Raw genomic sequence first — 16,925 nt, 5'->3', positions numbered from 1 at the left:
ATTCTATTAGACCAGGCCGTCTAATAGACGTTTTTCTATTAGAAGGAGATGACTTATTGCATTAGACTGATTTTCACAATCCGTCTAACTGAAATACGTCTAATGCTCAGTTTAAGCAGTACGCTTGAATCTAGCATTTCACCTACCCATGTGCTATAGCTGTATTCTACTTCTGCTCCACTTTTTAGTGAAGATTAGTACAACAACTATATGTATCCAATCAAGGAATGCCACGTAAGAGAATTTTCCTCACATAACTTGTTTTGTAGGTACATCCCTGATGGAATATTCGGCGCACTACCAATGATGTACGGCCACGATCCTTGTGCTCAGAACCTGTTGTGTACAATGGAGGCTTTCCAATGGAAGAGTGCCACGTATCATTCTTGAAGATTCGACTGTTAGCTCCTACTTAGTATTTAACAAATCTCAAGGACAACGGACAATCTGCCTTAACAAGAACAACTGCTAGCCTCACGAATTAGCCATATACAACAAACAAGCAATCTGATTTTGTAGAGAGAGAAACTACTAAATCATCTTGCTTACTGAACTCATACTGTGAAGCTGCTTTCTGATTGTACTGTGTGTGAATCAAGAGAGAGCTAGAATCAAAGCACCTTTAGCTGAGTGATATTCTTCATCTTGTAATTGAACAGAAACTGTTTTGTTTAATAGTGAGCTAAGTGTGTGTGTAAAATGTATTTGATTCGAACCATATTATAGTGAATCCTTCCGGTGGTTGGAAGAAGGGGTGACGTAGGAGAGTTTCTCCGAACATCCATAAACAAACTGATGTGTTCTTCATTTCTATCATCTTTTCATATTTCATCTTGTGCTTCGAACCCAAGTAAACAATTCCGCCTTGAATCTGTTTCAAGTGTTTACACAAGTTTGCGTAGAATAGAAAGCGAATTAAATCCCTAACAGGATTTCTTTCAAACCGTTTTTCATAAGCCTTCATCCTTAGCCAGACTCCAGTCTCTATTGATAAAGCCGATCCTATCACTTTAGAAAATAATATTTATATGAAAATTCCAAAAGGATTTAAGATATCTTATTTATGCAAATAAAATTCCAAAGTGGTTTACTCTATGAAATTTCAAAAATCATTGTGTGGGCTTAATCAATCTGCCTGAATGTGGTATAATCGCCTTAGTGAAATTTTGATGAAAGAAGGTTGTGTGAATGACCCAATTTGTCCATGTGTTTTCTTAAAGAAAAACAGATCTGAATTTGTAATTATTGTAGTATATGTTGATGATTTAAATTTGATTGGAACTCCTGAAGAGCTGCAAACAACTATTGAATATTTGAAAAATGAATTCGAAATCAAAGATTTTCGGAAAATTAAATCTTGCCTTAGTTTACAAATTGAGCATTTAGAAAATGACATATTTATCCATCAATCAATTTATACCCAAAACGTATTAAAGCATTTTTGGATGGATTTTGCTTACCCTCTAACTACACCAATGGTCGTTTGAGCACTAGATCTTGAGAAAGATCAATTTAAGCCAAAAGAAGAAGATGATGAAGAACTTTGTCATGAAGTGCCTTATCTAAGTGTTATTGGTGCACTAATGTATCTTTCAAATATTGCGTTCACTATAAATTTTTTAGCAAGATTTAGTTCTTTCCCTACTCGACGACATTGGAATGGCATAAAACACATTTTTCGTTATCTCCAAGGGAAAATTGACCTCGGGTTATTTTATTCGAAAGACTCTTGTTTAGATTTAATTGGCTATGCTGATGCCAGATATTTATCTGATTCACACAAAGCTAAATCTCAAACTGGATATATTTTTATGTGTGATGGAACAATTATCTCATAGAAATCTATGAAGCAAACTTTATTAGTTACTTCATCAAATCATGCTGAAATATTAGCAATACATGAGGCTAGCCGGGAATTTGTTTGGTTGAGGTCAATGCTACATCATATTCTAAAGAATTGTGGTTTAACGACTATAGAACAAATTCTCCCAATAGTTTTGTTTGAAGATAATTTAGCTTGTATAGCTCAACTGAAAGGATGTTATATTAAAGGAGATAGGACGAAACACATTTTACCAAAAAAAATCTTTACTCATGATCTTCAAAAGAATGGTGAAATTGATGTGTAACAAATTAGATAAGATGAAAACATGGCGGATTTATTAACCAAAGCATTGCCGACTTCTACCTTTGAAAAGCTAGTAAAGAGAACAAGGATGCGTCGACTTCAAAATTTGAAGCAATACCCAAATCAGGGAGATATAAACACAAGAATATTGTACTCTTTTTCCTTTACTATAATTTTTTTCCCACAGTTTTTTTTTAGTAATGTTTTAATGAGGCATATTCTTTGTATAAATTAATATCCAAGGGGGAGTGTTATGAAACAACAAACAAGTGAATGTTAATTCTTCTCCACACATGGAAATATATGTGACAATATGTATGTCACCTTTCATCCTTATAAATAGACTTTCTCTAGTGAATAAAAGAGAGATTTCGCTAAAATTTCTCTTACAATCCTTCTACTTTGTGATTGTATTTGAATATTATTCTTCATCTATTATTTGTTTTGTATTTTTATTAGTTAATAGTATATTGTATTACAACTTAATATATATTAATGATGAGAATGTTATTTATATTAGAGAAAAAATAAAGCTTAAAACTTTTAATAACTTCAAAATTAGAGGTTAAATTAACCGAGTTAAAAAAATGCACATGTGTAGATAAATTTTTAATATGCTAACACTCAAAGGTCGACATAGTCACTACACAAGCTTAAATACTAATGATACACTATGATTAACTTAAATTTTGCGGTACCTAGTCAAATTATTATGGTAGGAGAGTCACATCACCAAATAAAATAAACATAATATATAATTATGTGATAAGATTTAAATATATATATATATATATATATATATATATTATATATAAATTGTGATGTTATTTATGATCACTAAATAGACACTCTAACCCAAATTTAATATTCTTATTATAGACACTTTATTTATTTGTTATTTTATTTGACTATATTTTTTATTTTATATAATTATTTTTAACATAAATATATACTAGGATAAATTGTGATTTGTATTTTGTTTTAATTTAATTTTAATTTAATATATTTAATTATAATATTTAATTATAATATTTATTAAATATATTTTATATTAATGTATAATATTTAAGTTACAATGTATTAAAATAAATAAAATATATTAAATTAAAAAAATAATTTATAATTTTATTATTTATAATTTCTTAATTTTAAAAGATAATTTTATAATAGACCGGATAAGACAGGTGCAACTTTACAACTTTTCAAAACAATTACGATAAAAATATAGATATTAATGTACACAATTTTTAACTCGGATTCAAAAACAATTACGATTAGATTATATATTAGTGATGCACACATTTTAACTGGGAGGTTATTAAGTCTTGCGGTGTGATTATAAGTGGACAAGCCAAAACATGAATAATAAAAACATAATCAATCATATGATAAAATTTGAAAAGATTAAATATATTTACAAAAATGATGTGTTATAATGACTAACTATAAATACATCATTCAAATTTAGGATCATTTTAGACACTTTGTTTATATTTTATTTGATTAAATTATTAAGTGTGTATTCAATTTTTTTATTATAAATATATAATAAATTATGTATATTAACATTTATATTTAATTTAATTTTAATATTTATTTAATGTATTTAATTTTAATATTTATTTAATCTATTTTAATATATAATATAATATTTAATTTTAATTAAGTATGTTTAATTATAATTATAAATATATTTTATATTTATAAATTTCAAGAGAAGAAGGTGCAGGATAATTTGAAAATGAAAAGGGTGTTCTGCATTATTTAGTATAAACTGAATGGATCCGATCGAGAAGTGTTCCACCATGGCCAAAGACGTGCTTTAGGTACAACACATCTCTCTCCGTTCGAAAATAGGATTTCTTGATCTTTTCTCATTTCCTAAATCTTGACTTAGCCGTCATTTAATCAACTTTATGAATCATTGATATTTAGAAACTATTTTTGTCACGGATTTTATACATGTGTACTAGATGAGATTATTTGAAAATAAGGTTATATTTAAACTTAGTATAAGTCAGATTAACAAATTTATTCATACTTTTTTTTTTAGATTTGGATATATGGTTAGTAATATTATTTTTAAAAATTTCATTGAAATATGTGGTGACAACGCATAAATAAGGTGAAGACAAATTAACTCAATAATATTAACTTAAATATTAATTGTCTCGGTTGAATTTAAATATAAAATTTAAAACCAAGCAATTACATTTGTAGATACTAGAATCACCACTAAAGTCTAGTACCATCAACAACTATAATAGTAAAATCATCCATTATGGATTAAATTGTACCAAATTTCTATCTATAAGTAGTGTACAGAAAAAGAAGAAGATAATGCATGAACATATATAATCTTCCTTATGTTGAGCATTCGAGCGGAAAAGGGCTAATCACTTTGATAGAACTTTATTAATTAAAGTGTTCTAGTTTATTATGATTTCATTAATTTTGTTTTATATATATTAATTTGTTTAATGTATAGTGCGATGAATGTAATAACAAAAGCATGAAATGAGGTGTACCATCCATCCTTCCATCAAGAAGAAAAATAGTAAATTGTGACTAACTTATTCGGTCTCACGACGTACAACCCCAATATTGAGTTTGTGGATTTCAAAACAACACTTGATTTTCCTGCCAACAATACATATTGAAACCAGAAGGCACATTATTACAAACAGTGTGATATATTTATTTTTGTGTTATTTGTTTAGTTTTTTCTTTATTAAATAGTTCGGCATATGACATGTCATTATTATTGTAATATTATCTCCTTAGATTTTTTTATAGAATTTCATGTCTTTATTATTTCTTCTATTTTTTGATACATTAATTATTGAAATAAAATTATTATTAGTTATGTATTAAATTTAAATTAAAAACGCCTTCTCTAAATTCATTTGTTATTTGTAATGTACTAGCTTCATTTTCATGATATAAATCACTTGATTGTTCTTTTACGTCCCCCTATCACATCAATTCTCCCATCAATTTTCTTTTCTTGGTGGCAGTAAACTTTATGAATAAAATAAAATAGACTCCAAACACACATAAATTTCAGAATAAACATAAAAACATTGAAGATATATACATTTTTATTTAAGACGGTAATATATTTACCAAAATCAAAATCGTTAGTCCATTCTACAATAAGTCTATTCTACAATTGTAAAATTTTAAAATATCGAGTTGATTGTTAAAATTATACCATGGTAGAATAGACTAACAATTCTATTTCGATAAACTTTTAAATAAGTTAAATTTTTACAATTTGAAATTTACACCGATAATATTTACTATTTATAAGTTTATAAATAATTTTGATTTTATTTACAATTTTATTCTTCTTTAGAAAAAATGTATATTTATAAATTAAATTTATTTTTATTATTTATTCAAATAAATAAATTATGAAAATCATTTTATAAATATGATTTCCTTTAATGTTAATTTCCTTTAATATTATTTATTAATTAATTATATTATATGATAAGATAAGATATAGCTAATATTATTTTAAAATAAATTCTCATTATTTTAAATAAACTCTTAATTTTAATAATGTATAAAGTTGATAATTTTAAGTAAAATTTTGATTTTGACTATGGATCCTAACTATTATTTTATTAAAAAACTATTAAAATTAAAATTATTTTTTTACTTGGTATAATATTATTTATTGAATAGTAAATAATTTATGAATTATGATAAATTATATATGCGGTATTTTTATTTTATTTAATATAAATATTATTTTGGTTTTAATGTAATTTTAGTTAATTTTAATTAGATTATTATTGTATTTTTTTTTATAAATAGAAGAAATATAATTTATTTTTAATAATGATATCGAATAAAAAGATAAATTATTAAAACTTTATTTTATTAAACATTTTTATTTATAATATTTATAGTTAGGGTGTTAAATAGGTCTGAAACAAAATCTACCGAATTTAAATTCAATTTGAATTTATTTTCTATTTTTTAATTGAATTTTACCCGTTGAAATTTTAACTACATACCTAATTTGAAAATGAATTCATTTATTTTTATTTATTTTAATTAATTATTTTATTACATATTATATAATTTATTACATATAATTAAATAATTATATATTTAAATTAAATATAATAATTTTTATCTCTACAACAAAATACAACCGCCGCATATCTCTCTTATTTATTCTCATTTATCTAATGCCCTAACCCTAATCAAATAATTCCTCTACTAGCCGCCGCCCATCTCTCCCTCTCCTATCTATTCTCATTTATCTAATGCCCTAACCCTAATCAAATAATTCCTCTACTAGCCGCCGCCCATCTCTCCCGCCCATCTCTCTTATATCTACTCTTATTTTCTCTGCAACATCTCTCCTTCTCTTATATGGACTCTTATTTTCTCCGCCAACATCTCCCAACATCTCCCTTTTATATCTACTCTTATTTTCTCCGCCAACATCTCCCTTTTAACCCACCTCCCTCCCTCTCATTTCTATTCATAATCAATCTACCTTCTTATTTCTGGTTATCTCTATTTCTTCTTTGTGAGACTATTGAGTCTAGATCTATATTTCTTGTTTCTTGTTGAAATTTCAAAACTCTTGAGTTTAGATCTATATTCTTTCTTTCTTGTTGACAATATTAGCTTGCTTGCTTGTCGCAAACCGCCAACATTGAAGATCAAGTTTAGAGGTAACTTAAATTTTGTTTTAAGAATTTATTTGAATTTGATTCGGTTTTTAAATTGGCTAAAAAAATATATATTCAAAACATTTTGAATATAACAAGTAAAATTAATGTTATATATATTTTTTCACTTACTATGTATATATATATATTAAATAAATAATGTATATATTCTTATTAAATTATAAAAAAATTATAATATAAATAATAAAACTTAATATATATATATATATATATATATATATATATTAATAAATTTATATATATGTAACAATAATATATATAATTTAAAAACTTAAAAATATATTAATAATTTTAAATTTTTATTTATAATAATAAAAAATAATAATAAAATATAAAAATAAATAAATTACTAAATATTTTTTAATAATAAAAAATTAATGACATATAAACTATTAGATGTGTTTGTGGTGATATTTATAATATCAAATTAAAATGAAATAAATTGTTCATATTCATAAGATATAATATTAAATATTTTGTTATATATTATTACTCATTATTGGTAATAATATATAATAATAAAATAGATAATAATAACAATAATTTAAAATATATAATATTTTAGTGTCTTGATTAATTAATTGAAGTATGTGATAGATAAGAAAGAAAATAAAATAATGTTTAACGTTATTTAATTTTAAAAAATTATAATCAAACTCATTATATTTTAATATTCTTAATATTTATTTCACTCATTATATTTTAATATTTTTTATTTATTCTCTTATTTTTTTTCATTTATTATTATTATTATTATTTTTATTTCTCTTTCTAATTTTTTATATTATATAAAATTATTATAATAATAAAACATAAATTTAAACATATAACCTTTTTTTTCGATACACATATACACAGTCATATTATAAATTTATTATATCTATATATTCTCTACAATTTGTAATATAATATTATTTTTTAAGATATTAATTATACATTTTAATAACGTAATAAACAAACTAAAAAAGATAAAAAAAAAAATTGTATGTCAAAAAATTTACAAAAATAAATAAAAGTGTATTTTAGTATTTAATTTAATAAATTTATTAATTTGATTAATTATTAGACAGGTGAGAGGATAATAAATTATTTGATACATAATTCAAATGAAGAAGGATTATGTCTTAATTATCAAATTAACAAAAACTAAAATGTGTAACAAATGGGCCCTAAATATGCATGCATTTATCTATCTGTCATTTGACATAGAGCGCAGGTTTGATTTTGCGTATTTAAAAACCAAATTTATTTACTTATTGATCAATTCTTTACCGACACAGAAAAACAACGTTGTACGGTCAAGGTCAGAAGAGCGAGAAATGGTGAAGAAGCATGTGGAGAAGAGAGGCGGCGGCGGCGGCAGCGGCAAAGAGAAAGAGAAAGAAAAAGAGCAGGGTTATAAACAATGGAAGTCACTTGTCCCTATAATTTACGATTGGCTAACTCATCACTCACTTCTCTGGCCTTCTCTATCATGCAGGTACGCATATATATATCTAATGTATCTATCTATCTAATCTGTATCTAATCTAGCTTTATTATCATGCATATAAATAGATGGGGTCCCCAGTTAAAAAAGGGTTCTTTCAAGAACAGCCAGCGCCTTTACATTTCCGAACAGGTAATTAAACTTAATTGGATCTCCTACTTCTCTTTGTTTTTTTCATTTATGTACATCCTTTTATAATTAATTAGCTATATCTAAACCATATGCTTAATTAATTTGATAAAATATACAAAGCCTCATCTTAGCTAGCTAACTTTACTTTGCATGTCTCATGGTCGCTCTAGCCTCTTGGGTAAGGCTAGTTAGGCGGCCTAAGGCGCATAAGCTAGGCCCCCTCCCACAGCCACCAAAAATAGAAAAACACTAACAAGATTTGAAGCATAGGCCATTAGATGAATTTACTTTTTTAGTCTAAGGCATCAAAAACCTCGTGCCCAGACACTGGCTCGACTTCATCTTCTTTGGAACAAAGTCTTCACCATTTGAACAACAAGAGCCACCATAAGTCTTAGATGTTCATCGAAGCAGTTTTGAAGTCTATACTATGTTTCGATGATTATTAGATTGTCCACTTGAGATCAAATGTTAATCTAGAATTGACTACAACTAAGAATTTGGAGGAGGCACGATAATTCAAATTTGGGGACCGAGCGAGCCACCAAAGGATTAAGACTTTTGAGTTGAACTAGGAAGATGTTGTTTAATCTTGGGTTGAGAAACCCTAAAACTTTCTAACAACCTAAATTATAATAGGGTTGGTAGAAACAAACTTGAATGTAGTGCACCAATTTATGCTAGACAATGGATTAGCCGGCTTGTTTTTGTATTTGTTCCAATGCTTTTAGCATTGAAGATAATAATGAAAAATATTGTAAAACTGAAAAAGAATAGTGATCATAATTAAATGATAGCTTTAAGAGATAGTTTGTCTAAAATTCTTTTATTGGTTGTCTAAAATTCTTTTATTGACTACTAACCCTGTTCAGTCAAGATTTTAATTTTATTTGAGAATCACACTATTCAAAATTAAATTTATATAGATTGTCCAGATAGTTATTTAAGTTAAATGTTGCAACATTCCAAATAAATCAAAAAAATAATAGTTTGTTTAGGCACACATTAGACAAATTTCCTCTATTTTGTAGTGTCAACAAGTCCTTCAATTCTTCATCTATTGCATATTTACACGGACTATATTTTAATTACTTTTGTGAAAAAGTCCAATGTTGACAAGAATTATAATGAGACTTTTTTTTTTTGTTGGCATCCCAAAATTTAATGGTTTCCACTTTGGAATTAGTAAGCAAACTAAATATGTTATAATCTTACGAGATTAAATGTTACTTTATCTCATTGTCTTTTGTTTGACGAAGAAATCTAGTCTTAGCTTATCGATGCACTATCTTACGTAACAATTAATTTCGGTTCACATGCTGACTAGTTCTTAAAACACAACTCTATTTTTCGTAATAGTTTTATTTATCCCTCTTCCTTCAAAGTGAGTTTGGAATACCAAGACCCTTGAGAGTTCTTATTCTTTTAGTATGAATATCATTATAAACTCAAAATGACGTGTTTCGCATTGACTAACACATGTTTCCTATGCGATAACAACAAGAAGACAATTAAACACGATATGTTTCAGTTCACCATTGCTTTAATATTTTGACTCTACTTCAAAGTTTCCTTAACTATCAAATGATCATATCTCAATATTAATTGGGAAAATTTGGGTTTAATGGACAAAATAATGTTTTCCATCGTCGATGGCTATCATGGCTGTAAATGCCAAAAAAAACATACATAAATCAATTAAGTAAAATCAACCTATAATAATTAGTATGCCTTTTTTTTAATTAAAGGTCATGTTGTATTAAAATGATTTAATTAAATAAATTTATAAACGCGAGGGGTGATCAATAGAAGAAACTGACAAAGAAAAATGTGTTAGATTCCTATGAAATCATAGTAGTCTCATCTATGACAACCCCTTCATTTTTTATCGAGATGAACATGCATAGAGATCCTCTCATTTCCAACAATTTTTTCCTTTAAATGTCATGCTTTATATTGCATTATTTCCAAATCATCCAATAAAGATCCAATAAATGTTTGACCCGACTATCTAGTTTGTTGTAATCAAAAGTCTACTACAAAATGTGTTATAACCAATTGATAAATAAGAATACTACGGAGTAAGGACTAGATGTATGAGACGAGAAACTAAAACAAAATGTAGCATATTTTTTGGAAAACATATCAACTTTAATTTCAAAGAGAGGTGAATGTGAAGGGCATTCAAAAGTTACGAGCAAAGAGAATCAAAGGAAAAAAAAATTAAAAAAAATTAAGCCCTATCAATTCAAATAAAGTTGGTTAATCATTATATAATTGAATTATTGATAACTTAAGTCTCTTATTTCTATCTTGTTCTCACTTATTTGCTTCTGTTTGATTTCAAACTTTATATTGCGAAGATGATTAGCAAGGGTCGTGAACACAAATGTTTATTACTTTATTTAAGAAAAAGACTTATATGAAAGTTTATATAACTCGGTAATAGAACACAAATCTCATTTTTATATGGTCATGAGTTCGAGCTTTAGTGACCTTTTAAAAAAAAGATAACCAAAAGACGATTCTAAAAAGTCTTGCCTAGACATTAGAAGAATCAAACCAAGATAACTAAAATTTATTTTGATAAATCGAAATATCTTATTTATAGATTTTATAAATAAAATTCTAATTAATAGAGTTAAAAATTTGTTAATAACTTTCCATGTTTAAAGTTTTGTGTGTTACTTAACCAACACATTTTCTATTCATTTTTTTCACCTTATACAAAAAGTAAAAATACATAATTGTTAGCATAAGAACCGTTACTGATATTTACATAGTTGGACTTTGGCGATGATGAGAGTCAAATTTAAGATCATCCTTTTATAAACGATATAATTAAAAAGGTGATAAAAATTTATTCCTCTACAAGTTTGCTATAATTTGAACACATCACTCTAAAAAATTTGACCTTTTAAAAGAAAAAAATTATATAATATATATAGGGGATAACTTGTTACACATTAAGTTATAGCATTATTCCAATAAATAAATTTATTGGTACTTTGACTTCTCAACTCTCTTCGTCTCTCTTCATATTATGTCTATCCCTATGAATTGAACTCTAAGGAAGTAGGAATTGATGTTTATCACTATATATATAAATGCTTGCCAGGGAATGAAGCATCTTCTTGTCATATTTCCACATTATTAATCTTATATCTATGTTGTTGTTTTAAAAATTTTGTTCCTAATTAGTTCTGATATTTTGTTGTTTGTTTATGTTTCGTTTGCTAGACTGATGGTAGTGTGCCAAACACACTTGTTATCATAAATTGTGATATTGTTAAACATAGGGTTGCTTCAGCTCAACATATCACACTGGTAAGTGTATCAATCCTAACATTGTAAAAATAATAATTCATTCTCTTTTTCAATGTTCTACCAATGGATTAATGTATGTTTTGGTTGCATGATCTTTGCAGTTCAATGAAAAGTCTAGTTCTCCATTTGTGAAGAAATTCAAAACAATAATTCACCCTGGAGAGGTATTAATTATTTTAGTTGTTTTATATATTTTTTTCATAATTAGAATATAGGGATGTTCTAAAATTAAAAATGTTAATTTGAAATTATTATTTAGAGGCCCAATATTCTTGACATCTTGTTAGCCTTATCTGCAATATGCATTAATTATTCTAGATTGACATTATAGTCTTTCAGTTTTATAGATTGTTCTATAAATATGATCACTAGTGTATATATGTGTTGTAAAGATTCCAGGCCGCTATTATCCATAATATTATATATCATTTCATCTTCATTCTGTAAACACAAATCTTGATTGTATATGGAATCATCACAGGTGAATCGAATCAAAGAACTTCCTCAAAATAGAAATATTGTGGCCACTCACACTGACGGTCCAAATGTATGCATCTTGTTGCGTTCTTCTATATTTGAATTATAATTAGACACTTAAGATCCATTAAGTTTTTTCTATCTCAATCTAAAGCATTCAGTCCTGTTCAGGTTCTAATTTGGAATGTTGAGAGCCAGCCTAATCGACAAGCTGTGTATGGAGCCCGAAATTCTTGTCCGGATTTGGTACGTGATGTTGCACAATAAAATGTTGTCATGATACAATCATTTCTACAAATATATACAGTTATATCTTATACACTTAAATTTGCAGATTTTAACTTAATTATTTCATATATTAAGAAACATCTTTGAATGCTATTTACTTTGAGTTGTAGTTTATAATAGAGTTCTAATGCATAAAAGAATCATTACTTAACATGCAGGTACTTATTGGGCATAAAGAAAATGCAGAATTTGCTCTTGCCATGGGCCAAACTGAACCTTTTGTGCTTTCTGGAGGTTGGAAACTCATTATACCTTTGAAATATTTTTAGTACAAATTATTTTTCTTATATTTAATAAATACAATTTTTTTTATATTAGGTAAGGACAACTTGGTGGTTCTATGGAATATTGAAGATCATATCTCCACATTGGCCTTAGAGACACCATCTGGTGGTGGTAGAACCATAAAAAACTCCAAGGCTGGTGGGAGTTCTGTTGAAAGTATTACTACTCTTCATCCTCGAGGTACCTATCTAGGACATCAAGATACAGTTGAGGATGTACAATTTTGCCCTTCAAGGTAGAGAAATTACATTTGTAAATTGATCTTTAGGATTGATATTTCAATCTATATGCAGTTTATGATATTTTTTAAGTAATTTTTTTTTGTATGTACTAAAGTGGACAAGAGTTCTGTAGTGTGGGTGATGATTCATGTCTCATACTTTGGGATGTAAGGACAGGTTCAAATCCAACTATCAAGGTACCTACACTCCTTTAAATTACCTCAAGAAGCTTACAAAATTGATTTTTTTTTATTAAAACTTGATTCTCTATCTCTTTTTCAGGTTGAGAAAGCTCATGATGCTGACATTCATTGTGTTGATTGGAATTCACATGATCTTAACCTTATTTTGACTGGGTAAGCATTGAAATGTGTTTTTTTATTGTTTTTTTTTTCATCTTTTGTGATTCTGAATTAAATTTGGTATTATTCATCAGATCAGCTGATAATACAGTAATGATGTATGACCGTAGAAAACTTACTTCTGGATTACCCGTTCATGTATTTGAGGGTCACAATGCTGCTGTTCTGTGTGTACAGGTTTGAAAAATATGATGACTACTGTTTTCTAAATATTTTCATAAAGGGAAATAATATAAAAAGAACAAATGCTTCAATTTATTTTTCAGTGGTCTCCCGACAAGGCATCAGTTTTTGGAAGTTCATCGGAAGATGGAACATTGAACTTATGGGATCATGAAAAGGTTTGAAACCTAATTAATATATGATGAATTGTTTTTTATTGTAAATTGATTTCAAAATAAATTTTTTAAATTTCATTCATGTTGCAGATGGGCGGAATGCAAGAACTTGGTGGATCATCAGATAGTTCACCAGGCTTGTTATTTAATCATTGTGGTCATAGGTAAGAAATTTATTATTGTATTTCTTTCTTTCTTTTTATATTTATTTTTTTTGGATATATCAATTCAGAATTTTATATTTATTTATTTTGGATATATCTATTCAGAGGCAAAGTTGTGGATTTCCATTGGAGTTCTTTTGATCCTTGGACAATCGTTAGTGTATCGGATGATGGAGACAGTATTGGCGGTGGAGGTACTATGCAGGTAATAATTGTTTTTTAGTAATTTCTATTGTTATGAATAATTAATATGGTTAGATGATTAAATGAGTAATTGGTAAATGTTGTTGTTTTTAGATATGGAGAATTATAGACATGATTTACCGACCACGAGAGGAGGTTCTGGCTGAGTTAGAGAATTATAAGTAAGATATAATCAATTTCAACTAACACCTCTTAATACATTATTAATTTTCTTTTGTTTTTAACACCGATATGATGGGCTAAACTTTAATGTCTTCGATCGTTATTATGTAGTCATTTTAATCAATGGTATCAAAATATTTTTTAAATTACTTGTCCTATTTCATTAGTGTTATATCCTACTATAATAAATAAAGTTGGAGAGTTTTCAAGAATAGAGTGAAAAATGCTAAGAAAACTATGTTTTAATTTTGATCTAAACAAAACAATTAGACCAAAGATCCCAAAAAGCTTGTACCAGCTATAAGCCATGTAAGATTCAACACTCTAATGCATATTAAATCCATACACAATGAAGTGAGCTTGTTTGTTGTTTGGGTTATTTTGAAATTTTATTGAGTTTTTTTAAAATATTTTTTTGATAAAAAAATATTTCATAATTTATTTTTGTGAGTATAGTATAACCTACTAGGATAATTTAAAGGGACAATTATGGTGCGAATCCTTATCGAGATATTGAGTAGTACTAACTTCTTAAATTGAAAAAATCATTAAAAATAATAATTTTTTTATAAATACAAAGGTTTTCAAACCGATAGTAAGGCCTCTTTAATTTTTTTTGTTTGTAAGAAGATGCATGACAATGCCATCTTTCTATTTAAAATATACATTTCATTAATATTAGACCAAAAAAATTTATTTTATTGTTTTTAAGAATTCTCTTAGAGTTTTTTATGATTATTTTAATAAATATTAATTTATTTAAAAAATGTTAAATGTGATAATTGTGAAAAGATGAGTAGTTTTTGGTTAAAATATTTAAAATATATTAATTTATAATAATAATTTTAGTTTTTGTAAATAAATAATATTTTAATGCTTTGATTAATGAATTGAATAATTTAGATTATGAGAGAGTGAATAAAATTATGTATATTAACATTTATATTAAATTTAATTTTAATATTTATTTATTTAATGTATTTAATTTTAATATTTATTTAATCTATTTTAATATATAATATAATATTTAATTTTAATTAAGTATGTTTAATTATAATTATAAATATATTTTATATTTATAAATTTCAAGAGAAGAAGGTGCAGGATAATTTGAAAATGAAAAGGGTGTTCTGCATTATTTAGTATAACCTGAATGGATCCGATCGAGATGTGTTCCACCATGGCCAAAGACGAGCTTCAGGTACAATACATCTCTCTCCGTTCGAAAATAGGGTTTCTTGATCTTTTCTCATTTCCTAAATCTTGACTTAGCCGTCATTTAATCAACTTTATGAATCATTGATATTTAGAAACTATTTTTGTCACGGATTTTATACATGTGTACTAGATGAGATTATTTGAAACTAAGGTTATATTTAAACTTAGTATAAGTCAGATTAATAAATTTATTGATATTTTTTTTTTTAGATTTGGATATATGGTTAGTAATATTATTTTTAAAAATTTCATTGAAATATGTGGTGACAACGCATCAATAAGGTGGAGACAAATTAACTCAATAATATTATCTTAAATATTAATTGTCTCCGTTGAATTTAAATATAAAATTTAAAACCAAGCAATTACATTATACTAGAATCACCACTAAAGTCTACTACCATCAACAATTATAATAGTAAAATCATCCATTATGGATTAAATTGTACCAAATTTCTATCTATAAGTAGTGTACAGAAAAAGAAGAAGATAATGCATGAACATATATAATCTTCCTTATGTCGAGCATTCGAGCGAAAAAGGGCTAATCACTTTGATAGAACTTTATTAATTAAAGTGTTCTAGTTTATTATGATTTCATTAATTTTGTTTTATATATATATTAATTTGTTTAATGTATAGTGCGATGAATGTAATAACAAAAACACGAAATGAGGTGTACCATCCATCCTTCCACCAAGAAGAAAAATAGCAAAGTTGTGACTAACTTGTTCGGTCTCAAAACGTACAACCCCAATATTGAGTTTGTGGATTTCAAAACAACACTTGATTGTCCTGCGAACAATACATATTGAAACCAAAAGGCACATTATTACAAACAATGTGATATATTTATTTTTGTGTTATTTGTTTAGTTTTTCTTTATTAAATAGTTCGGCATATGACATGTCATTATTATTGTAATATTATTTCCTTAGATTTTTTTTATAGAATTTCATGTCTTTATTATTTCTTCTATTTTTTGATACATTAATTATTGAAATAAAATTATTATTAGTTCTGTATTAAATTTAAATTAAAAACGTCTTCTCTAAATTCATTTGTTATTTGTAATGTACTAGCTTAATTTTCATGATATAAATCACTTGATTGTTCTTTTACGTCCCCCTCTCACATCAATTCTCCCATCAATTTTCTTTTCTTGGTGGCAGTAAACTTTATGAATAAAATAAAATAGACTCCAAACACACATAAATTTCAGAATAAACATAAAAACATTGAAGATATATACATTTTTATTTAAGACGGTAATATATTTACCAAAATCAAAATCGTTAGTCCATTCTACAATCGTAAGTCTATTCTACAATTGTAAAATTTTAAAATATCGAGTTGATTGTTAAAATTATACCATGGTAGAATAGACTAACAATTCTATTTCGATAAACTTT

General features: G+C 26.4%; 1 protein-coding gene across 1 annotated transcript; it reads left to right on the top strand.

Moving 5' to 3' along the window:
* Window positions 1-971: 971 nt before the first annotated feature.
* LOC124921292 (WD-40 repeat-containing protein MSI4-like) lies at window positions 972-14,298 on the top strand (the record flags this gene model as incomplete). The annotated part of the gene is made up of 16 exons (XM_047461928.1): window positions 972-995; window positions 8,241-8,326; window positions 8,404-8,467; window positions 11,708-11,794; window positions 11,896-11,958; window positions 12,276-12,341; window positions 12,443-12,517; window positions 12,718-12,793; window positions 12,878-13,079; window positions 13,181-13,262; window positions 13,348-13,421; window positions 13,502-13,604; window positions 13,694-13,768; window positions 13,856-13,929; window positions 14,035-14,134; window positions 14,227-14,298. Coding segments are annotated over 16 exons (1,323 nt in total), but the record flags the coding sequence as incomplete, so codon positions are not given.
* Window positions 14,299-16,925: the final 2,627 nt, after the last annotated feature.

The sequence above is a fragment of the Impatiens glandulifera genome, chromosome 1 (genome assembly GCF_907164915.1).
Source record: "Impatiens glandulifera chromosome 1, dImpGla2.1, whole genome shotgun sequence".
Classification (NCBI taxonomy): Eukaryota; Viridiplantae; Streptophyta; class Magnoliopsida; order Ericales; family Balsaminaceae; genus Impatiens; species Impatiens glandulifera.
Note: the sequence above shows the minus strand (reverse complement) of the source record. Positions and strands in the feature narration are given on the sequence as shown.